The sequence below is a fragment of the Pholcus phalangioides genome, unplaced genomic scaffold, assembly GCF_987345545.1.
Source record: "Pholcus phalangioides strain wild (caught in Gottingen) unplaced genomic scaffold, Ppha-v1.0 ptg000015l_1, whole genome shotgun sequence".
NCBI lineage: Eukaryota > Metazoa > Arthropoda > Arachnida > Araneae > Pholcidae > Pholcus > Pholcus phalangioides.
In genome coordinates, this window is record NW_028301608.1 from 96,020,758 (window position 1) to 96,047,498 (window position 26,741).

The 26,741-nt window shown below is 36.1% G+C and overlaps 1 protein-coding gene across 5 annotated transcripts in view; it reads right to left on the reverse strand.

The window, feature by feature from the left end:
• Positions 1–4,030: 4,030 nt before the first annotated feature.
• The window catches only part of LOC149077109 (putative G protein-coupled receptor No9), a 198,411-nt gene continuing 175,700 nt past the window's right edge, over positions 4,031–26,741 (reverse strand). For all 5 annotated transcript variants that reach the window (XM_089244836.1, XM_089244835.1, XM_089244834.1 and 2 more), the window contains one exon: positions 4,031–9,507. In XM_089244836.1, coding sequence (XP_089100962.1) covers positions 7,203–8,975 — 1,773 coding nt within the window. In that variant the 5' untranslated portion in view covers positions 8,976–9,507 and the 3' untranslated portion in view covers positions 4,031–7,202. The remainder of the gene's footprint in view (positions 9,508–26,741) is intronic.

The following is a 26,741-nucleotide window of genomic DNA, read 5'->3' on the forward strand; positions in this document are numbered from 1 at the left end:
CAAATCCATGAAGAAATAATTACTTAGAGAACGTGAATAAATACCTTTATTTTATAGCATAGAGAGAGAAAAAAAAACTGGTTGATATTTTGGTAATAAAAATATCATTTTAGCTCAAAAATCCTGAACAAATGAATAAGTGAAAAAAGAATACGAATAAAAAACGTGTTAGAGAAACAATAGATTTAGTTGTTTATACCGGCTAAAATCAATCATTTTGAGCTAGAGCAATATGAATGTAACTCCCGCGTTCTACGGAAAACATCATGGCATTATGAGTATATGATGGGGATATTGATTTTCTTCTTATAGTTGATGGAAGCTTTGATGTCCACGACGTCAGTGCAACGTACCAGAGCTCCTGAAGACATCCTGAGGACCTATAAAATTTCAGGGGTACTCGGAATGGCTTGAGGAGATCCTGCACGCTGAAAACAACCGAAGAAGGCGATCCTTTTCCATACCATGATTCTTCGTTTGCACGTCCCGTCATAAGTAGTGTCATGGTCATTTCTAAGAGGCCATGAACCCTTGGACAAAACAACACATTTTGAACACACCCTTTTCCCCCGAGAAGCTTGCCACGATTGACGTAAATTGTGATTAAAGATAGTCAGTAAGTCACATGCTTATCAAGAGCGCACTTAGAGCGTAGAAACCTTGAGAACTAAACGTCATTCTAGTGAGAAAAATTTTGGATTGGATGGAAGGCATAATAAGAAATGGAGGGGGATTCTAATAAATTCCATAGCCCTTTAGCAACACAACATATTTATTTCTTGTACATTTACAACATCCGTTTCATACATACATACACACACACACTAAACATAGTCGCCAACAACATCGTTCATACCTGACATAATTATAGTAACAGAATAATAGCTTCGAAAATCAGAAGAAAACATAATATTAACATTGTTATATGTGTGCTACGGAGAAAAATAACAATAACAACATCATGCCATACATTCAAACAGCAAAAAACATACATTTGGGTTTTGATTCGTACCAGTGACAAGAACAAAAATTACGAGCTTTTGATTAAGGAATATCATGAAAAAAATATCATGAATTGCACACTAACACACACACACACAATACAGTATATTCTTCAATTTACACCTAATGTGTGTGCGGAAAAATAAGCTATCACAACCCTCCTATACTGAATCGGGGTAGGTACGTGATAAAACAACATTTTTCTAATTGTTCTTTGAATTTTTTCATGAAAATTCACAAATTTGTACTTGGAGTGCTCATTTTGGTTATTTTCCCCCTTTTAAATTTAATCTGTTCCAAAGATATCTAAAAACTATATTAACAGTAAAAATTACGATATAAATGGAAGATTTTATTAAATGAAGAGGACAGAAAGAAAAAAGTGAGGGATAGAAAATCGTGGGGGTGGGGAAGAACAAAAATAATTCAACTTTGAATTAGGAGCAAATCTCAGAAGAGCCAGACAAACACATTTATGATCAACATGGAATACAAAACCCAGACATGCAAAGAATTGAAATTAAGCATGACCACCGAGTAGCAACAGAAAAATAAGGGCAAAAATGAAAGAAAAGTAGAAGCCATGAGGTAAAATATATATTAGAAGAAAAATACTGCAATAAAGAAAAAACTGAAAAATGATAATACAAAAGTAAATGCCTAACGTCTTCTTTTTATTTATCTTTTTTCAATTTTCTTACAAAATCTTATTTTGTCATTCTATTCAAAATTAGAAACGAAACAGAAATACAAGCGTTAGTGGAAAATCACTAAAAACATATAAAAAAGATGAGCGGATAAGAAACTGTAAAGAAACCAAGAAAAGAAATAAGAAGAAATTAAGAAAAGAAAGAAAGAAGAAGAAATTAAGAAAGGAAAGAAAGAAGAAGAAATTAAGAAAAGAAAGAAATAAGAAGAAATTAAGAAAAGAATGAAATAAGAAGAAATTAAGAAAAGAAAGAAATAAGAAGAAATTAAGAAAAGAAAGAAATAAGAAGAAATTAAGAAAAGAAAGAAATAAGAAGAAAAGAAGAAATGACAAGAAAAGGGGGGGGGGAAAAGAAGAAACAGCGAGAAAAGGAAAAGACAGATGACTGCAACTAAATGAGAAAGAAAGAAAAAAAGAAAGCAAAACCTTAAGAAAGGAAATTGGAAACAAAAAAAACGGTAAAAAAACAGAAACTCGTAAATATAAAAAATAGGACAAAAGAGAAAGAAGATAAAATAAGGAAATATACACGGAAATGGAAGCGAGAGAAAGAATGGCAGAAAAAGCAAAAGATTGATTAATGTAAAAGATTAAAAAACTGAAAATAAAAAATATTAACAACAAAAAAAATAATTTAATTGAAGGAAATCAACCTGAAATACTTTGTTTAAAATATGAAAATATTCATATAGCCAGCAACATCCTAGATGCCTAACACTCAATTCCATTGTATCGGCTTTTCAGCTAAGAGTGCTACTAAAATTCTATATTTCAAGCCCTCAAACAAAAATGAATAGTTCCCCTTCCCTTTGTTGGACGAATATCTTAATGGGAAAAATGAACTAAAATTCCCTCTTATTTTTTACTAACAATATTTCAAAAAACACAAGTATACTTATCTATTGACTATGTTTGAATCTACAATAAACTCATTTGTCCGTAATTATTAACTTTTAATAGTATTTCGTTTTCATATAAGAGACAAAGGGAACTTTGGCTACGAAAGCATATTAAGAGCCATATTCTTGCTAACGTTAGTTAATATTGAGAAAAAGAAAAGAAAAACTAATGAACAACACATATTTTACTGTTAGGTGCTGTCACTGGTCCGAATCACTATCCAAAGCCAATACAACATCCCATACAGATAAACATATACTGACATTAATAAACAAACACCTAGTACAGAAAGAACACGCATCGCAAATAGAAACCTTCTAGGCGTAAATGTACGAGAACAATCAGTTTAAAAATAACTGATGGAATCCTGAAAAGAAAAATTTATTCATGTTTTGGGAAACATGGCAGTTAATCAATCGATACCTATTTTTCATGATATAAATTTACAAATAAAATGTATATAAATTTTTCTATTTCTGGTACATTTCGTAAGTTTTTTTGGTAACCTTCAGGATTCCATTAGTTCGTTTATACTGAGAGAAAGCACAAAACATTTCAATATCCATGCAAATATATATGTATATTTATATAATTGAAATGTATGTATGTATATTCATATAACATGTATATAATCATGTAAAATTTAACATTTGTTCATTTAATTCCATTTTTTTTGTCTCTCCGATTGTCACTATGCTCGTTCACAGTAACAGGTACAAAACATTTAGATACAGCAGCACACATAAAATGTACAGTTTTTCGGAACGATCATGCACAATCAGTGAGCAATAAATAACAAATGACGATAACATTCACAACATGCATATGAAAAATACGATTCTTATATTCACTGTGAGGGTATCGAGTATTCGCATGCAGTCCGCTTTCCAATATTACTCATCACACACCTTTTCGACATCCATGATTAATGATATCATTAAAATTCACCCATTCATTTTTTCCATTGGTTACTATATTTAAATGTAATTTATGTTTTTATTTCGAAGAAGAAGTCGAAGCAATACACCATATCCGTTCCGTAAGACCATGCAAAGACACTGAGAACGATTGATTAATGGGCGCGTCCCAGGTTATAATTTCGTTTCAGGACGCTCGATAATCAACTTGAACTGTTACATTCTTTTTTTACCTCAAGTCCAAGTTAATAAGGATTTTCTGAAGAAGAAGGAGTTGTGTGTGTTTGTAGATTAACTTAAATTGTATTTTATATTGATAATAATAAATTAAAAACAGTAAATATCGTGAATATTTTACACTTAAACTGCTTCCAGCGTTTCTGGATGATAACCTGCTCAATTACTTCCTGATGATTTGGATTGGTTTTTTTTTCTCGATGAAATGCTTAAGATAAAGTATGATGGATCGCGTAAAAATATATGTTCCTGGGTGTTTCTTTCCCCCCATTCACCATTTCCTCATTCTGTGGAGAGATTGCTCTTAAACGGTATTCCCGTCATTTCTTCGGTTATATTTAATCTATGCAACGTATCAGTTTGATTGCTATCTGTCTTCCACAATGAAAACTGGAAAAAAAAAAGGGAATTTTCCTCGCCAACGCAAAGCGAGAAGATTATCGCCGACAATTTGCGCAGTTAGAGGGTTAAAACAAAGAATCAAAAGCCTAGATGTCCGAAGTTTATTTTTATGATCTACAATCTGGTAGCGAATATAACTATATTATTTAGTATTGATATTATAATTAGTTAGCAGTGTTCGTTTATAAGAAATAGAAGAATGTAAAATTAAAAAGACAAATTTGAAGCAAGAGCAGACCAAAACTGTAACGAAAGGGGTATGAGAAATAAATAAACAGAAACCACTCGGATAATTGCAGTTAATTAAGTAGAAAAGGAAATAGGAGATTAAATCTTGAGATCAATAGCATGACAACTGCTAGCCAGCCATTACAGGTTACATAATCCATTAGATATGTGAATAATTAGAATCATAACTGTCTGCCCAGTATGGCGTCGATTAAACGTTGTATCCGACAGGTGGAGCTTTTACCTTAATTTTTTGCTCACAATCAGCTTTCGATTTACAAAATTCCAATATTATCATCTAAAGCAGTAAAGAAAGATTTATTCTGTAATAACTTACGAGAATACGATACTAAATGTCCAGCCTTCCTCAATTTTGGTGTTATATTATTAACCCTGCAAAAAAAAAAATTCAATTTTTATTTATCAGTCTCATAATTTTTTAGTTGAGGAAAAATCCGTGTAAAAAATATTTATTGAGGAATCATTGCATGGTGTTGTGTCCACGAGAATCGCTGTATATAATTTCTTTAACACCCTTAATAATGCAATTTATTTCAGAAAAATGCAGGAAAATTCACCAAAAAAATATTTTTTTTCTTTGTTGTTGTGCATTATAACAATAAAAAAGACAAACGAACTCAATGCAGGCTTCATGGAAAAGATAATTTTTTTTTGTCATAAACATAATCACCAAATCACAGATATAAAATTTTTGTGTTGTCCGAACTGGATCCGGGCGTCACTGTCAAGGGGTTCTTGTACAGAAGTTCATACATTTTTTTTTCTTTCATTACAAAAGTTTTATTTTTACAAAATGCGACGTATTGCGCATAGATTATTATTGAGCAGTCAAAAAGATTAAACAACTGTTCGATTGGCATACTTGTAATTATTCGAAATTAAAATCAAAACATTAAATATCATAATATCAAAGTTCCAAGTGACCTTACTGGAAAAAAAAAATTTTCATGCATTTAATTTATTTCAGTTAATATAACAATGGCTCAAGAAGTTTATGTTGAACATATTTAATTTCGATTCATCAAACTTCTATCTATCGATATTACTTCCATGTGTGTTTAAAAAAAATTCCATTAGAAAATTCGATTATTCTTACATCGATAATGTAAGAGTGATGATGACGCCTTATAAAATATTCACATTTAGACTTAAATTTTTGAAGAAAGTAAAAACTGGACGATTTTGTTTGACAAAAAAGAGTAAACACTTAATGGTATCTTTTCTCGCCCGTTATAATCCCTGGAATTTTTAATGCAAAACCTGTTTCGTATGTGTTACCATGCTCATGCATAATTAATCACATTAACTCCGTATGAAGAAAGAAACGGTAAAATTTATTTATATTGATTAGATAAAACTAATGGTTAAAGAATAAAAAATCTTAGAGCATTTAGGGGGGATGTATTTTAAAGTTTTATCAATATGTTTAAATGCTGGATGCAAATGGTATATTTGTCGGTGTAATAATTTACATCACTGCGTATATTAACTTAGAATAAATAAATAAATAATTGACTTGATGTCTCCAACGATTGACATAGAATAAATTTGATAACAATGATATTACATGAATATTTGTTCTTACATTGAAATAAACACCGATTGAGAGGTTTCAAAACACAATCATTCCATGTGATCTGTTGATCAGATTTGAGGAAGCATAATCTGTATGTGTTACAGCATTATCCACGTTAGAAAAAAAAAACGATGAATATTTTTAATAACAGAATGAATGGGATTTTGGTTTGTCCGTGACGACACAGTACGCATACAGCAAATTGACATCGATTACCTCACAGCGTTTTCGACTGTATCCGATGGAATCACTTAGATCGCCACTGAGCATTGGCTTCTTCAACTATTATCGTTCGTTTCCTCCACTGATGAAATAACTTCAGCAGATTTGTGTATCACAAGTACGTATAGCGTATTTCTGTTTATGGAAAATTTAAGATATATTTGCTTTATTTTTTGAACTGATGTCATTGATTCAAAAAAGAAAAGAATTTCAGTACTTTAAACTCTGTTTCAATCGAGCACTGTTAAAACATTTTCTTGTTGTACTATGAGAAACAATGTTCAGATTGGAGGAGGGGTTCTCGAGGCAAAGGGCTTTCAACGGCACGAGTTCATTTTTTTCTCAACATTTTTCCAAAGCTAAGTATTGGCATCATAATGAGACTCTGGCTTTCTGATAACTTCATGACGAAAAGGGAAGGTTCATTTTGCAATAGCGAGAAATGGGAAAATTCTCTGGTGTTGCTGCTGGAGCCCCCTCCCCTATTTCTCCCTACTGAAGAATGAATCCTTATCATTTTGGGATGAAGGTCATACAAGGTCATATGCCATCTTATCGTGGTCACACTGTATCTAAAATATCTTACTAGATACTGAATTAAAAAATTTTCCTTTCTAGCTTCTAGCCCAAGCTGATAATGTCAACCACTATTGCTAGGCAAACGTTGAATGAATTCGTACTAACAACGGTCTTACGCCCACGAGAACCTCTATTGTCAATTGGCAATGTCACAAAAACCTGATGAATAGATTGCTGTGGGAGATTTATCATCATTTACTAATGGTTTTATTTTAATTGGAGAAATGGTGGCGGGTGGTCTTGTGTTGTTAGAGGAACTGAGCCAAAAAACTTGAAACATTTGGGTTCGGATTGTTTTATATTTATGTAAAATGTTGCGATGGGTCATTTGTATGTGTTGCAGTGATATCACAATGAATTCGTATCGTTGATATTTAAGAGGTTTACGAAGCCAATGCTCAGTGATGATTTACATGGTACCCATTTGACTACGATTGAGTGTCTCGTCGCTCATGTTATCTTCCTCGGCGAAGAAAGTAGGCATGTGTATCTGTCGTATGAGTGAAGTAACGCCGTCGTCCTTGAGCTTGCAGCTGCAGAGAATCTTTTTAAACGCGAGCCTGAAATCTTTGCTCACCATACCGTATATGATGGGATTCAGGGCCGAGTTGCAATAACCAAGGTAGAAGAACACTTTGAACAAGAGTTCCGGGATGCATTCCGCACAGAAAGCGAATATCAGGTACACGGTGAAGAAGGGAAGCCAACACAGAATGAAACCTCCAACGATTATGCCGACAGTCTTCGTAGCTTTCGCTTCGGTCTTGAAACGTTTCGCCTGCACTCGCACGTTTCTCCTGCTTATTCTCGAAAACAGGTTCCGACTGACTTTGCCGTTCTTCTCTTCCGTCAGGTGCTCCTCGGACTCGTGGAAGTCTTCGTCCGCCACGGGAGTCGAGCTCCTCTCGACAAACGTTGTGGATTTGGCTCTCTTCAGATTGCATTCACTAGATCTAGAGGTTCCAGCTTCCTCCTTGTCTGTCGCTACTGTCGTATAGTAGCTGCGATTCCCGCTACCGCCTTCCCGAAAACAGCGTGGACTAGAGAATTCTTTGGTGTGATGAAAAACTACTGTCGGTAAACGTCTGGGGACCAGGATATCTCCCGGTCTTCCGCTAGGGACTTTGGCGTTAACTCGTGGTGCCTGGCGTGGTGCCTTCTCGCTAACCGGCCTACCCCTGTGTATACGCAGGGTAAGATTCTCGCTGTCAGTGTTTACCCGACTAGACTTCGTGGTTTTGAACCCTCGACTTAAGGCACGACTCGTCTTGAGAGCAGCGACGTAGATCTTCCAGTAGACGAACAGCATGATGAGCGTTGGAATGTAGAATGATCCTAAAGCTGAATACACGACGTAACCGGGGTTGCTGATCAGTGCACACTGTGGCTTGTAACAGCGCGACGTTATGCTCCTGACGTAATACTTACTATCATCGGAAGAATTCGTGCCATTGAATCCGTAACCAAATGCATCTGTGAAGTTAGGACTAGAATACACGGAGACATCTATGAAATCACTGCTTCTTCTATCGCTGCCATCCCGGCTGTAGTTTCCGGACAGGACATCGCTGATGACGTCTTTGCCACTGTTGCTGAAAACGGTGAAGTTGCTGTATTCCGTGACGTGTTCGTCGTCTTTTACCCTGTCATTCCAGCCAACGAGCGGCGGAAAACATATGATGAATGATAAAACCCACACGGATGCTATGAGTAGCTTGACTCTGATGGGTGACATGATACTTCTGTAATGTACAGGTTTTGTGATTGCCAGGAACCGATCAATACTGATGGCACACAGGTTTAAAATCGAAGCGGTGCACAACCACACATCAACTGCTAGCCATATCGAACACCACAATTCACCGAATATCCATACGTCTAACACTTCAAGTGTTATGGAATACGGTAGAACAGCTATACCCACGAATAAGTCCGAAACAGCCAGGGAGACGATTAGAAAGTTCGTGACCGTCTTGAGCTTCGCGGAAGTGAACACAGCGAGGACGACGAGCAGGTTCCCTACGACTACGACGGCCGTGACGAGTCCTAAGGTGACGATGGCGGTTAATTTTTCGGGGGCTTGCAGCACGTCCCATCGGATCCAGGAGGGACATGTCGCAGCGGCTGGGATGAACGCCTTCACGTCCTCATCATCCAGAATCGAAGGTGAGAACGTGGTCATGTTTATGCGATATTCATCAGGTCCTCAGTAAGAGAAATGAAATCGGAATGTTCGTGAACATTATGAATACCCCTCAGGCTCACATTTTGCGTTTCAAATATCGAGTAACATCAAGTCGGAATAAACGACAATACGATTCCGCATTTTGGGGAAAAAGCAATATAAAACACTGCATGAGACACCGATATGGTCATCACGTGATATGGCATCCATAATTGCATCCAATTTCTGTTCGTCCCTCAGCAGAAAATCGCCATGGAATAGGGAATCTCTGCATTTTTTTCCAACACACCACACTCATGTTCATGTGTTGAACAAAGCTACATTTTTTCAAGGATGCGTATTCAGTCTAGTTCACGCAGACACGGGATCATACCGCAGCTTCTGCACCCTCACTCCCATCATTTCTCATGGTTTCGGTTCGAATACTTATTGAAGTTGAGGAAACGTTAATGCAGCTCATGCACATAACTAGAAGTTATAAAGATTCAGCAAAAATCCCCCTTTTTCCATAATCTGACTTGTCTGGTTTCTGAAAATAGAGAAAAAAATATTCCATTAAAATAAAATATAAAAAGTATCGTGATGTGCACTTTTTTTTCACAGAATAAAGTCACAAAAGCATTTCTCTTTGTGATTTTTAGATTTTTTTAAGATGTTTCTCTTTATTTTAGAGCATATCTGATTATTACTTGTTATTTGGAATTTTTTTCTAATTGAAAGTACACCTCTAGGATCAACGCTTCACCCGTAAAATGTCATACCCCACCCCGTTTGCTGTGCCCGTTGTATATTGAATCTTTAAAATATCTCTATCATCATGAACAACAGCAAAACACTGGTATTTCAAGCCTGAACGATAGCAATTAATTTTTCTAAGACTTAAGGACGTAACATTGACATTACAGCATCAGTTATAACACTGGTCATCAATTATAACGGAGCATCAACTACCTCTAGCACTGATGTGTCAACTTACACACACACACATGTGATATATCTACATGTATGGATAACATACATAGATCATTCATCACACATTTCTATAGCTGAGCCTCAACTATGACTCTGGTGGTTTATTGCACTTATAAGAACCAGCTTTATTATTATTAGTAACAACAATCACACTGATGGTACATCTTTAACGACATCAAATTCACTACGCGATACAGCAATGTGAGGGTGGACTACTTATGGCTACACCCATAAGGCTACAGACACTCACCCTCTCGTGTCAGACACGGCAAACATTTAACATAAAAATGTCCGTCTGCGCCTGCCCAGCAACGACACATGGATATGGATACATTCATTAGTTTTATGTTAAAGAATGTTTGCCGTGTCTGACAGACACGGTGAGTGTCTGTAGATGTGTCTGTAGATCCACCCTTACGCTATTTGCTGCATGACTAATATAAGTTATGTTATGCGCAATGGCGATAGAGCATAGGTGTTACTACAAATATCAATAATAATAAATAAATAATAATAGTGATAGCACGTATTAATTTTAATAAATTTTTTATTGCATTTAGAAATAGAAAAAAAAACTTTATTAATGAAATAATAATGCTCACGTTTAACACAGCATCTTGAGAGTCAACATTGAAAGTTAAGAAGCGAAGCCAAAATATGCAATTTATGATATACGAGTAAGTTAACTATATAAGTATAATGTAAACCTAACTATAGTTAGGTAATTATAATTTAATTATTATGTTTTGATAGCCTGTGCCAATTGAAATCCAAATAGGAAAATTGATTGAGAGGTTTCAATTTCATTCAAATAATCTCGTGATCTTTCTGTTTTTCAATACATTAATGGAAAATTTCAATAAAAATCTCAAAATTATTTATTGAAGCAGTTTTGGAAGATGTTAGGTATACCGATTTTGAAGGGTTTCATGTGATCGATAATGACATCAATATTTCTTCAGCCTTACCCTGCAACGAATATTATCCTCGGTAGATCTTATTGATGGCATACTTATCTCCAGATCTCAGAGAAATCATAGTGAGACTATCAGAATTGATCGTTATCCGGAATGTCTAGCCAGATGAATTGTTGCTATAAAGCCTTGAACTTCCTTGTTGACTATCTTCTTTCTCAATATTCACTCCTCATTCACCATTCTGGAAAATTCGTGTCTCTCACGTTGGCGCCTATAGTTCAGCTAAACTACCCACTAAATCGATTTGCGACTGCAGTTATAGATGCAAGAAAAGTCTTCCCCTTGCATTCTCTTTTCTGCGGAAAACTCTTCACTTTAACACACACACACACACTTTTTACCAGCGCTCAGGATATCGTCGATGTTGAATAATAGACGCAGGAGACGGTAACACCAGACAGACGCTAGCTTATAAAGCAAACGATGGCTGCCACCCCGGGCGCCAACTGCTCCAAACCGAGAAAGATGACGGGTTCGTTTCTGATAGAGACAGCCTTTCCTCTTGAAGAGTGATTTATGAATGATATTCGACGAAATGCATACGGACAGCACTGCATCCAAAGTAACGCGTCTTCACAAACTTCATACTTATTAGTCTCGTGTATCTAAAATATTAGTAGAGTTTCAAAACGAGTGATCATAATTTCGTATTTTGTTACCCGCGTATCTGCATTGGGCATTCCTTCCACTGCCTCATCATTTACTCATTAGCCGTCTCGTACATTCTGGAAGTTTTTCCGTCTAGGAGTATAATTCCTAAGACTGTGGCGCGTAACCGAATCAGAGTGACATCACTATAATCGATGAGGCTATCTAAGCCACATTAGGTATCCATAATTAGCATCAGATATTCAAAAGATAATTTCACAAATTTTGCTTTGAAATCCATCCTCTTACTGCATAATCGCCTATTAATTTCACTATTCAATTCCGCAATCAACATTAAGAGTCATCTGGTGTAAAATAATGAGAAATTAAATAAATGAAGAAAGTAATGGAAAGAATAAATATATTTCCTATATCTGCATGTAGACAGTGAACGCCATACAGAAAATAATTATTATTTTGGCTACTATCTGATCATATCTTTCAAATTCACCCAAAAATTTGCGTCACTGTTTTCTTAAAATAAATAAGTGATATATATATAAATAGATAATAAATAATATGTGGATGTGTGATCCTGTTAGTGTAAATATGAAACTGTACATACAGTTAGTCATATTTAATCGCAATTACATATTCAATGTATTTTGCATTCCCCAGAGAATTATTCTATCCACGAGTCCTGGTTGTGCCTGTGTGATTATGCTTTTTTCCTTTTTTAAAAAAGAGCCCCTTAGGGGGTGTTAGGTGAATCTACGTATTCACCCACTTAATGTATATAACCGTTATGGCAAAGCGCACTACAGCTATATGAATCGGCAGAGTAATCAGGAAGGGGGATTGATGAGTTATAACTACCCATTGGAACCCCCGGAATAACGAATTATGCTTTTCAGGTTAAATGATGCGTGTGATTGCAGTCTCTCTATTAGTAATAGCCAAGCCATTACCAAGGTATTCAAACAATTCAACAACTCTCCCACGGAAGAGGAGAGGTGAGTTGCGTTGTAATATTTCATTTATCGAAACGGGACACTCAGCTCATGTGTTTGAATTCAAGTACATTACATGCCTTCTGGAGTTATTGTAAATAAATAACTAAAGTTGTGTGCTGTCAGTCGTTCTATTCTCAATATCTCACACCTTAAAAATTCCCTGTCTGTCTTCCTGTCTCTTCTTTCTAAATACAGACTATTCCAATTTTTTTTCACAGCGGATGTTTTTACAACCGTTTACCCTATAAGCAGTTTGATAGAACTTGAAACTGCAACCAATAATTGCATCGGTTAAATTCGAGTGAATGCAACCAATTGGTCTATTGGTTGTTTTTATTTCAAGTTTTTAAAAAATTTTTTATTAAACTTTTATAGTGTAATCCCGACCTTAGAAACATACCTTGAATAATTGCAAGAATTTTGCACGTCAGTTTTGAAAATAGAATGTCTCAAATTTATTATGCATAAAAAAAATATAAACTTTTTATGTAGATCCATGTCGGGGAAAGCTTCCAATAAGTGAAATGTGAATGCGGCTCTGCGAAGTCATTAACAAAATAAATTCATATTTTTAAATGCAATATTAACGGAGATTTATTTGAGTTAGATGTTTTAGCATTCATTGCCAATGAATGGAGTGTGTTTCACAAATTGCGAAACGTAAATGAAATGTAAAAAATTCTGTTATTGTCAAAAAAATAATTGTCGAGAAATGTGATTGCTATTATTGTAACAAAATAAAATTGTTGAATTCATTCTATTTGTGTATGCGGTCCCTAGAAATAGAAACGTTTGAAACAATGAAAACTCGCTAATACAGTGGTAAAGTGCCAAAAGAACACTAATTTTATATATTTAATATCTCGATAAATATTTCATTTAAAAATATGGATTTTTCTTGCAAATGACTTCTCAGAGTGGAATCTACATTGCAATAATTGAAAGTTTTAGCACACGGGGACTGTGTAAAAAGTTAATTTTTTTTTTTATGCATGTGATCACTCAAACGAATTTTGAGATTTTAAGTAACGTAACTGCATCGGGAAAATTTTTTGTAATTGAAAGTGCATTTTTCGAACGTCTCGTTTGTACGTATCTGAAGTCATCGGTTGCAGAGATACCTACCGTGCAAACATTGTGGGAGAGCCTGTATAAGATCCAATTCCCCGTTTTAGTTATTTCAGAAATAGCCCCTTTCATTTTTAAACCCTTTCATTCACAAACGCTCCCTTCCCGTTCAATGATTACTAATACAGTCTCTTCATTCCAACCAAAAAAAACAACTTAATTTAGTGATTGATAATTGTTGGCATATACTAAAAAAAATCCTTTCTTCTTCACTGATTCTCAAGAATCCCTTCATTCAAAAACATTCCCTCCATATTAGAGATCATTTATTGCAACAGGCTCCATAGGAGAAAAAGGAAAAGAAAATCCCTGTATATTTTTTCTTTTTGTAGTGGTTGTCCAAAGCCGAAGATAAACTGATAATTGCGATGTAGGAACTTCCGATTTTTCATCCATCAAATTCCGGAAACTTATTTTCGGAAACAGAAAAAAAAAACCATCACATGATATTTCTCCAAGATACAAAACAGTAATTAACGTTAATTAATGACACAAAATACGCGCAGCTTTTAGAGAGGAAAAATAATTTTAATTTTCTATCAATTTTTTTCTTTCAAACACATAAAAAAGGAATATGCTCATTTCTCATTCATATTCACATACGTAGACTATTAATTAAATTACTGTTTTGTACGCTAACTTTATAAATGCATTGTGGTGTATCGGAGAAATAACTGTGAGAATGAAATTATAGTTCTATGATAGCAATGAAAATGTCCCTGATTATTTAATATAAGAAAATACACACATCACCCAAATACACATTATGTTTTAAAAATGACTAAATACTAAAAATTTGCATTTCAGTTAAATTTTTTTTTTACGTGAAACACGTCTTTTAAATCCTCTGACGATACTATAGGAGTATTAGCAAAAAGTTACGTGACGAAATTCTATAAATGCTCATACCTCGGAAAGTACCCAACGCAAGTCACAAGCAATAGTGTCGTCAGATGCGCATTGCAAAGGTGCATTCAATGATATCACTCTGGTTTTAATATGTCTCCCCGTTGGGCACCAGGCCCGCTGCCTGATTCGTAACGAATTGCTTTACTCTATATCTGGAACAGTTCACAACGAAATGTATCGTTTGTTAGCTATTCCAAAGACAATGCGGACGAAAATGGCATAATTCCATTATTTCAGTACCTAAGACGCTGTTCAAGCCACAGAAAACGTATTCACGTTAAAACTTGTGGCGGTGTCTATGACACAGTCTAACTATCCTAATTAGTTTTCATTACATATTATTATACATTAACTCACACACACAAACAGACAAAAATACAAAGGCACGGTGAACGGAACTACACAATGCATAGTGCTAAAAGTAAGAACACAACAGTAAGAAGAAATAAAGAAAAACAAACATACATTCTGTAAACCTGAAGAGAGATTATTACAATCCTTCTATCAGATGTAGATGAGATACATAATTTGGAATTGTTACAATGCAACAGCGTACGTAGTACTTACATGTACTGAAGTGATAAACACAGAAACGCATAAGATGTGGGTTATTTTTCTTTTAACTAAATAATATAATCGAAGGAAATATGTTCACACACTTTTCTTTATGAAACACACTTTTTAAATTCATGCTGAACATTTTTCGAATGGGAAGTTTTGTCATGATTTTGGCTGGTTTAGGTTGCCAGGTTTCCAACATATCGAATGCGAAAACCTCAGTACGGAAATATTTCACAAGGAAAATGTCCCAAGGTTATGTCTTCAAAAAGGTTTGAAAAAATTACCACTGATTCTACTCATTTAAATGCGCACAAAAATATTAAAAATTCTGGCGGAATTATTGTGGGTCACTCAAAAAAAAAGTAAATACTGTATTAATATTTTGAAAGCCAAGAATGAATTTAGAATTCCCTCAACATTTAGTCATTAGAATTCCCTCAACAACTAGTCATTTAAACAATAAACGATCAGGTACAGCACAGAAAAAATAAGGGAAGAAAAGAGAAATAACTGGTTTTTAAAACGCAGAAGCTGGAAGAAAGAAATGAAAAATAAGTTTTTCATAAATAGCGCCAAGAAGCACGAGAGGCGATGAGTAGACGACTGTTATCATGTAAATAATTTTTTGCGCCTTCAACAATTGCATTCCACCGCTATTTTTTGTTGTTGTTGTTTTTTTTTATGTGTTTCTGAGTGAGATGAATGTACTTAATTTTTCTTCAATACGACACCTTAGGACCTCTTTTTGTCAGTGAAATTAAAAGCCCAATATGAAGACACATTACCAAGTCCTCAAAAATTGCTAAATTACCTTAACCGTAACAGAAGCGTGCTTAAAAAAATTCATCTAGTCGTTATTAGCATGTGCGAAGGCGAGCTGATCTCCCAGTCAAAAAGTGTCGCCGCAAAAAGCAATCAGGTCAATAACAATAAAAAATTCACGAATAATTTACACCACAAAGTATATAAGTCAAGTTGCCTGCTTCAGAACTCGAGATACAGATGGCAGCACTATTTGAACAAATGACACACAATCATTCCTAAGAAATAAACTTCACGTAGGTTCACGAAATGTACACGCACATTCTAACATGTACGCAGTCGTGAGGAATTTCTTATGGACGAGGTACATGTGTGGTTTGAACAGCGTATCAACTTTCAAGGGAAAAGCTGCTCAGAGACAAGAATGCAGCAATAAAGATTGGTGACCCTTGTTCTATTCTCAGAAGATAACTTAGATAAGCTACTCAAGAAAATAACGTGAGAGTGGAAATACCAATACCAACCCTTTACCAATTCTTGAAGGACACTGGGAGCGAACATGTTGTATCTACAATATCTTACTCATCGTGTGGTGAAGTTATTATGATTTATTCACATTATATCATATGTATTATCACATGTTAGCATCAATTATCATCAATATTTTAATCAGCATCATTATAGCAAAATAGGAATGATGACAATTTAAGAGTCATCTAACACCATCTGAGATGCGCGAAAAATTTGTAAATGTTGCTGGAAGTACACCTTTACTCCGGACGTTACCAGCCACACATTCCGGAGTAAAGGTGTACTTCCAGCAACATTTACAAATTTTTCGCACATCTCAGATGGTGTTAGATGACTCTTAAATTTTCATCATTCCTATTTTGTTATACCAACCGTGGCTTCAATGCACAACTGCATTTGAGAATTGGCAGAGCGATGATGGAGGGAGTATGAGCTGTTAAAGTCTCATCTACGGCACTCTGATATAGGAGGGAAGGTTCATGGTCAAGATGAATTAAAATCAAAGTGAGAAATCTGGCCAACACTAAGTGACACCAAAATATAGGTAAACATTACTCGTCACCAAACACACGTTAAAATAAAATCAAAATCACTCCAAGCAAAAAATTAATTTGAATTGTGGTCAGCTTATCTGTAGCTAACCCCACAATGTGTCTTTGTTTTTCTTTATGCCGTAATATGATATGATATGCATTATCAATTAATACTTTATCATTTGGAATTCTATTGATGTATAAGCAATGTCTAAAAATACGTAAATTGCATACATTTCATCAGACTTTGACGGTAAACTGGAAATACGGAAGAATGCACTACAAACAGACGTCTGGCAGCTACGTCATGGTACAGTCATTCAATTTGGTTGTTCACTCAATATACCACAACGTTTAACAATATAATTTCCATATTGATCTCATCACCATAAACAAAAAAAAAAAACACCACCGAAAAATACAGCTTTATTTTTTTCGGCGTTCACTGATTTTCAGGACGTAGATACATCCAATATTCGACTTCAAAGACGCACAGATTTCATGTAAAAAAAAGAAGAGGAATCTGTACATCTGTTGGAATCGAATCTTCCTGTATATAGGAAAGAAAATAATAAAAATATCCTTCCTTTTCGCGGAAATGTTGTAAATTCTATTCAAACGAGATTGGAATGAACACTGAATGAAAATCGGATGAAATCGACTTCGATTCAGTTCAAAGAATTCCCTATTTACCCCCATTGCAAAAAAAAAGATTTTTTTCTCCCTGATCTTACCTATTTCGTGAATTTTCTTTGATGGGATCTTGTTACTTAGAAAAAGAGAGAAGGGAAAATCCTCTTTTTAGTAAGACTCTTCTTCACTTTTTTTTTCCTTCGGAGAGCTCAGTTTAACCTGTTAGAGTGAATAACCAACCTCCCCTGTCGTTCTATAGAAGCGAAAGAAGTACAGTATAAGCCGATTCCGAATATTTCTCAAGCAATACTCTAAGGTTCTTAGCATGTGGCTGATAGGAAGACGAATTTAGTAAAGAAATAAAATTCGACTGTCATTGCGGAGAATCGAACCCACATACTCTCACTTGCCCGGTGAGCGACTTACAACGCTAGACTACAATGACAATTGCAGTTTTTCCTTAGAGCTCGGGTGGTCCGATTCCCCCCGCAAGGGCAGTTTATAACTCTTCCTTTCTTTCCTAAATTCTTCTTCACATCAGCTAGCTGTTAAAAACCTTCGTATGGATAGCGAAGAGTGACGTCATCCTTTGAATATTCAAACGGTGCAATGGGAATCTATCTTGATATATTAATTTTCCTATTATAGTCTATCATTTTCTGAATATTTCTGGAGATCGAACTAATTGTCGATATGGAAGTATTTCTTCAAGCTGATATTCGTATTAGATTTCGTTCATTATAATCCATACTAACGCGTTATAGTCAATTGACTACGACTCAGGTTACAATTAAAAGGAGGTACAAATGAACAACTCCATAAATAAGGTAACAGTGAAATGCCTTAGACCATATAAATCCAACCCAAGGCCCGCGGGCTGTCAAATGGGGCCCACGACTCAAATATTTGTAAATCACTTACAAGTGATTCACGGGACATTTTTCACATCACTTAAGGGAGTTGCGGCATATTTACAGTTCACCTAAGTGACCCGCGACATAAGTGATGTTAGGCACAGTTCTAGACAAATTAAGCAGCCCGCAGTATATTATCACAGCACTCAAGTGACTCGTGGCACATTCCAAAACCACTCAAGCCGGACTTGGCACATTCGCCCATTACTTAAGTGACCCGTCCCTCGCATCACTTAACACATATCTAATGAACCATTCGTCGTAGAGGCACGATTCTAATTTAAAAATTGCTCAAAATGTGTTCATAAATCACCCTGTATCAGTTTTGAAAGTGTAAATACAGGGTGTCGCAAAATGAAGAAGCTAAATTTTTATACGGTCCCTCCTGTCGTTTAACTTCTAATTAAAGCCCTCCCCACCCCCAACAAAAAGAAATCTCCTTGTTTTTAACTGCAATATTCACTGGGACATTTTAATTAAAACATCGGAGGAAAGTTGGGAAAAAACAGCAAATCTCACGGACAACGCTTCTTCTCCCCATTTATGGCGTTCTTTACAAACTTTTCACCGATTTTTGAATTCAAACATTCCAGTCAATATTGCAGTCAATAACATGGATTTTCTTTTTTTGCTCGACTCAGAAAAGACAGCTCAGCAACTTTTTAATGGAAGTTAGAGGACGCAGGGGGGGGGGGGGCGTATAAAAATTTAAATTTTTTATTTTGTGACACTCGGTATTTCCACTATCAAAACTGGTACAGGGTGATGTTTGAACACATTCTGAGCATTTTTTTAAATTGAGACCCTACTTCTACGATAGCGATTGATGACACAGCACTTACACAAAAGGAACACTATTACTATTACTACTACTTAATACCCGCGCAGTGGTGGTTTCACGCGAGGGTGGTAGTCTGGGGTAATTACTGCCCCCCCCCCCTCCCAGACTAAGAAAACCATACACGGAAGAAAAAATTGTGTTTGATAGTTTGTAATCCCATGGGTGGGGGGGGGGCTACTATCTGAGAAAAAACTTATTCCCCACCCCTCAGACATACTCTCTGGAACCGCCCTTGCATCCACGGAATATTCACAGATCACTTGTTGGCCCGCGTAATTTAGCAGGCCGTGGCACAATTCCAGATCTCTTAAGTGAGCCGTGGTATATTCACAGACCAACGAAGTGGCCCACCATCTCCTTAAAGGTTGAGCACTCTTGCCTAGACGATGTTGTCTACTTGTGAGGAGTTATTTAGGTATAAGGGTTGCTTTTATTTAAATCGTCGACTATACAGGTAATGTAACGAAAATGTGACATTTGTAGGTTTTGTTTAGATATTCAGAACCTTTGCGTATGCCCTCAGGAAGAAGACTGCTAAATGTCTTTGATTGCCCTAGACGGTGTAGGTGTGAGTATTTGGTAATATAAGTGATTTATGTAAATCATTTGATCTTTTTACCTAAATTTACGCTGACATATTGCTTTTAGAATTATTCTCCAAAACATTCTTTGACACAAAAAGGCTAATTACACGGGAACCAGAGTTGTTTGAAGTAGTTAACAATAACAGTAATCATAAAAATGAGTCCATTTGCTTAAATCGACCGTGGTGATAAGAAAATGAAGGTTTTAACGGCGGATGTCGATGATTTTCAGAAATTTTGTGAACATTTTTCCTTATTCTGCACATTCGCTCAAATATATTCCTCGTCAAACTTAATTGGTTTCTGCAAGCCAGGATATTACATCAGAGAATTTTTCGGGTGAACTTCCGGCGAAAAAATATTCTTCGAAATCCGAAACACATCTGAACAATCCTGCCATTGTCTGCAATATTAAATACATACCGTATCTAGGGAAAAGTTTTTCTCTACCTCGTGTATATTGTTCCATCATAACAAAATATTCTTGAAACAATGCCAAGTAACACGTACATACCACGAAACTGAAATCGACCAGATTTTTTTTCTAAAAAACATTCCACGGTGTTGAGATATTCTTTTATGCATTGAATCATGAATTCGTGAAAATTCAAGACTAAAATATATATTCTAATGTCACCGAAAAAATATGCACTGTATATATTATATATGTGTGTGTGTGAACAAGTTGGGCACGAATTTGAAAGTTCATTCGGAGCGTTCTGCCGCTTCAACGAATGGTCTCGGATCGATAGCAAACTTTCCATTCGTACCATTCAAAAATTCGCGCAACAATTTGCAGAAAAACATCAAATCGAAAGCATCCCCCCGTCCCAGCTTGCTGAGATTTCAGTTCGCGTCGATTATGGTTTCTTTTTTCTTGTACATGTATACAAATACAAATACAAAAGCCACAACAGGCAAAATACCCAACCAGGTGGCTGGGAAAAAGGTGCCCGCAACGAATATGGATGTCATATATTTCTAAAATACAGCAACCAAATTAAAAATGCAATTATGAAAACTAGGGGATATATATATATCATAAAATATAATGCAATGTCCATAAAATATATTTATGGTTGTATTATCTAAGAATGGAGAGCTTCTATTTAGATTTACGTATATCTATCGTATTTCTTTTCAACCACTTTATGATCAAAGGACGTAATATTGCGTCCAAATGCCAGTTCTTACTGGTCCTTTGCGTAGGTCGGAAGTCCGGTGGTGCAATGCCGGCGGCGTTCGACCGCTGGTCTTGGTGGCTGGCGGGCTTTCCTTTTTCCAACATGGCCCCGCCTTAAGGTGACCTGCTTATATCCCACAAGGGACATAGCGGGGGCCATGTTTGGTGTTTAATAACTGAAGCCCCGTGTGCCAACAAGGACACGCGTAGCTCCTTTCTGCACCCTTTCAACCAAGTCTATGTCCTTTTGAAGGTATGGTCTTCAAAACGTAACAACATCCTCCAGTCCAGGAAGAGCTAAGCCTCGGGAAAGCGGAAGAATGACTGTAGGAGAAGATTGACTTTCAAAAGAATGACTTTTTGTGAAGAAACCTTTTTGAAAATAAAACCGTGCATTCTATTCAATATTTTGACCACCGCTGAACAATGTTCAGAAAAACTAAGCCGCTCGTAAATGAGAATTACCAAATTGGTGGCCATAGTTTCATCCGGGATAGTGATACCATGCACCTAGTAAGAGAAACGTGGGTTGTTTGAGCTAAAATGAGTGACCATGCACTTACCTACACTAAAGACCATGTGTCATTCATTAGCCAATGCTGCAATTATGTTCAAGCTTGTCAGAAGCAGCTCATCGCTTTAATTCCCGACTACCCACATTAGCTTCACGTTATCTGCGAATTTGCTAACAATGACATCGATACCCTGATCGAGTTTATCGATAAAAAGTGGAAAAAAGTACGAGGCCAAGCATACCTCCTTGAGGAACTCCACTTGTGACGCCTGTCCTATCAGAGAATTCCCTGTTTGTCCTAAACCGTTGTGACCTATCTCTTAACCACGATTCTATCCAATTCAGCAAGTTGTCCCCAATCCCAATCTCGTGTGAACGCTTCAAGACTTTACCATGTTGGACCTGATCGAATGCCTTCAGGAAATCAATATAAAGAACATTTTTCCCGTAACTAAAGCCTTAAGCACGTTACCATAGAAGCAAAGGAGGTTGGTTACACATGACTTCCACTTTCTGAACCCGTGCTAATTATCCGACGATACATTAATATCATCTATCCACTTCTCAAATTGACTTTTGATAATAATTTCTAAAATTGCCGAGAGGAAGCTCGTCAAACTCACTGGACGGTAATTGAACACAGCTTTTCTACTATATTTTTTAAATGTCGGAACTACATTAGCAAGCTTCCAATCCCTTTGGACGATACCCTCAGCAACACTACTCCTGTAAATATGTTTGACTGATTCCAACGATTCATTAGCACATTTCCTGTTGATCATAGGGCAAATATCATCTAGTCCTGGTGCTTTGCTTGCACATATACTTTTTAGAAGTTTTTGGACCTCCACATCTTCCGCTTGAAAATCGCTGAGGATTTTATTACGCAATGTAACACTTGGAGATTGAATATCGTTTACTTTATATAAAAACCGACGCGAAAAAGTCATTGAAACCACTACACATGCCTACATTGCTCTCTACCATAGGTCCTCCTATCGAGAGGGGGGGGGGGGGCAACTGTCCCCTTACATCCATTATTTCCGTATCTAAAAAATGATTTTGGGTCAGATCCAATGTTATCTGCCAACCTAGATTCAACTTCCTTTTCGCATCATTTATCCCTATCTTTAACGCCTTTCTTTTATAAATGAACAATGACAGGTCACCTCGTCCACTTTTATACTCTCTGAATATTGTGTTCTTTTCAAGATAAAGATTATGCACGCTATCTGTTAATCATGCGGGGGGGGGGGGTTCAGACAACGCTTTTTAGATACAATTACCAAATTACCAATACAAGTTCACAACAGGCAAAATGCCCAACGATGTAGCTGAGAAAAAGATGCCCATAACAAGTATGAAAGTCATATATTACTAAAATGCAGCAACCTAATTAAAAATGCAATCAAAAAAATTATAAACAATATATGCACGTGATAAAATATTATACAATGCCCATAAAGAATAATTATGGTTGTCTTATTCTAAGAATGGATAGCTTCTCGATTTACCCCAACATGTTTATCATATTTCTTTTTAAACGTGTCAATTATGTTACAATTTACTACCACCGTCGGTAAGTTATTCAATTTATTAATAATCCTCTTAGAGAAAAATTCCCTATAATTCACCATAACTTAGAATTTTCCCTTACCAAACGATACTGGTGTCCCCTTGTAAAAGCAGTTTTTTGACGGCGAATTAATAAATCATGGTCCATCCTATCCATACCGTTGAAAGTTTTTCACTCTTCGATCATATCTTCCCGACACTTGCGTTCATCTAATGTAAACATAGTAGTTATGTAAAAATTTATGTTTATGTACTTTATGTACTTTATATATATTATGTTTATTTCATGTAAAATTTTTACGAACAAAGGGTATGACGTTGTTCAAAACAGAGAGAGAGAGAACCGCTTCGTATTAAATTCTTCCCATTGACTTACCACCCCGACTGGTTCCAACCGATCCTTGAAAATTCCTGCTACCCTTTCTCTCAAAAAAAGTTGGTTCGGCGAAAACAAGGGACCATTGTCTTGTTATCAACCTTACCCGAATAAAAGTTACTCAATCCATACAGTTCCAATATCACATCTCTGCACGTTACACTCTCGGGCCTTCAAACATGATTTCACGTATATCAGGATTCCACCTCCTTTATTACCAGATCTATTTCTTAAAAAAAGTATCGCATTTTGAAATGTGTAAGAAAGATTCATCGTTTGCCCAAGATGCGACCCTCTATCGCAAGACTTGTTAGTCAGTAATCTACGGACCGCTTGGCTGTCCTTGGAGAGATTCCAGGATGTGCCTTAGCTTTTAAATGAGAAAACAGTGAATTCATTTGGAGCCCACAACACATCAAGGAAAAAGACTTTCCGGATATAAACGAAGAGGCAAACTTCAGGAAGAAAAGTTAAAAGTTTGCAACAAATCGGACATCACATGCTCTTGCAATTAAGGCAAACGTACCGACCAATATACCGTGGAGAAACGGACATTAACATGCACAGGATCGTAACGCCCCATTATCATCCAACAATGTATCTTTCCTGGATATGTTGTGGGCCAAGAAAACAGATCTGTCTACTGTTGCGACGTGGGGGATATTGCTGAAGTTCTAGAAGACTCTACTCAGCGCACCAAGCGACTATGCGTACTATAAAGAAAGAGAAGTCCCAGGCTTGCTAGGATTGGGAGAGGCTGGGAATCCAATTCTCGTCCGATACCAGCAAACTTTTCTTTGTCTCGAAGTTTGTCTCGGTATTGATATTCAGAAAGTATCTTTCATTGTTTTTACATTGCGCTACATGATAAATATCAGTTTGTTAAGAAGTGTGTGTACAGACTGCGTTTTAAACGCAAAAGATTGAGAACCCCCTGCTCTATCGGTTTATTTTTTTTTTCAACCAATTTTTTTTTCCAATGCAGAGTCACTGATCCTACCTCCAGCTGCAAAATTTTCAATTCAGGCTAACTCATTATATGGCAACATTTTGTATGGATATAAATATAAATAACCTTCATTATAAACATCTTTTTGGAGCAGCAAACGTGAAAAATGAAGTTTTTAAAAAAAAACAACAGGATAAGTAAAGAGAAAAAAATAGACACAGGAGTTGAAAAGTGTTATCTTCTTCGGACTAAGATAAGCAGCTCAGAAAGCGGTTTCTTTTTGGATCAGGAAGAGAGAGAGAGAGAGGAAAAAAACACTCTATCGGAGTGAAAAATACTGAGAAGTTTGCGTGGATGTTACAGGACTATACCATCAGGGAAAAGTAACTAGGGGAAAAAAATGATAAAGAAAAAAGCGACATTGAGAGGAAAAATGATGTAAGGGTTGAAAGTAAACGACCACAGGAATCTCCCACCGCCTACTATATTCCGGCTTCCTTTTACTTTATTCCACTTACACTCCACAGACTGATATACTGAATGGTCCTCTAGAGACGGCATCAATGAACGTTTATGAGACCCCTGGAAATGCTCTCTTGGAACGTTCGTCTCCGGTGACCATTTTCGTTAAAATGATTACCTGGTACTTTGTGTGCGCGTGTACACATACTCACGCGCGTTAGCTTATACAGTATCATAGAAATAGACCCTACGAAAGAGAGAGAGAAAATTATTTTCCAAGTAGATGTCCCTCTAATTTATAATGTTTTTTTTTTCCCCTCCCTTCGGGAAAGTGATGATGGTCACATCAAGGAACTGTATTTGGCTTATTTTCGTCGTGTCCCATTAACTTTTCAACAAAAACCAGTTATAGAACATAATGGAGCCGTCACACTCTCTAGGTATCATTCACCTCGTCAGTGGACTAATGCAATATGTTAGGCTACGAAATTTTAGAGAAAAAAAACGTTTTTTCTTGAAATATGATGATTATGTGAACTACTTCTACTAAACCCCACATGCACCTCGACCATGTTCCTTCATGTAATTTCTAAGGAATGATTGCATGTTGGAATGTGCATGTACAGTCAGCCCCGCTTAATCGGATAAAGTCCTCTGGCACTAATGTTCCCCGCTATGTATGGTAATTTCATCATTCAACAGAATATTACCCCTCACACGTCAGCTAATAATTCACATCACAACCACTTTAAACATGATATTTTTATTGAATGAAACATTTAGAATTAACAGAAAATATGCTATACTAAGTTAAGATAAATAGATTTGTGAGTAGATACTGGCCTTGAAGTATTCAAGTTGTGTCTTCAATATATATAATTTAGTAATTTTGATTTTTTCTCTGTTGAGCTAGTAGATGGCGCAAACCTTCCTTATGAAATGTAAAAATCTCAGGTATTGTGATCATTGTAATTAAATAAAATTTTCATATCATTTTGAATGTCTGATGTATTCGAGAAGCTTTATTAATATTGATTGTTCATCAGTTTTCAATACGTAAACCATACAAACGTTGTAAAATGGCAATTGAGTTGTTCCCCGCATTACTTAATAGGATATTTTGTGCTGAAATTGTTGATATACCCAATTAAGCGTTGCTGACCAGCGCATTCTAGAGATAGAAGGCCTCTGCACTGATTGCCATAAGCGTCATTCACATAGGATGAAACACAACATCCTATTTTGTTTCTTTTTACTTTGTCGTAGAATATTCCTGATTGACTCACAAATACCACATAGTGATCGGATGTGGGGCATAGAAATCGCCAATTCTGAGCCCAAGAAATCATTTCTTTTCCTCACAACAATTACACTGACACGAGCAGGGAATTTTTCTTTCCCTTAATATTCTGACGGAAAATGGACTACTTACTGACGTCACAAGCAGCGTGCGGAGGCCTTCTGTCTCTAGGAGGTGCTGGGCTGACTGTGTGAGTTATGAATCCTTGTGAAATTTGTTACAAAGAAATGCTTGTTATGTGTTTGAGTAGTCTGGCCATCTGGCTTCTCAGTTCGGAAACAGACAACTTGGCAGGTTAAGTTTTGCTTGTTGTATGTAGATTTAATGTATATATTTTCAAATTTTGTAGGCTTAATTGCTCTTTGTATAGAGGTTTATTTTATGTGGAGGATCGGCGCGCATTCATATTTTAAAGTTCGGAAACCACAAAAAAACCAACTTCAGGAGGCCAATTTATG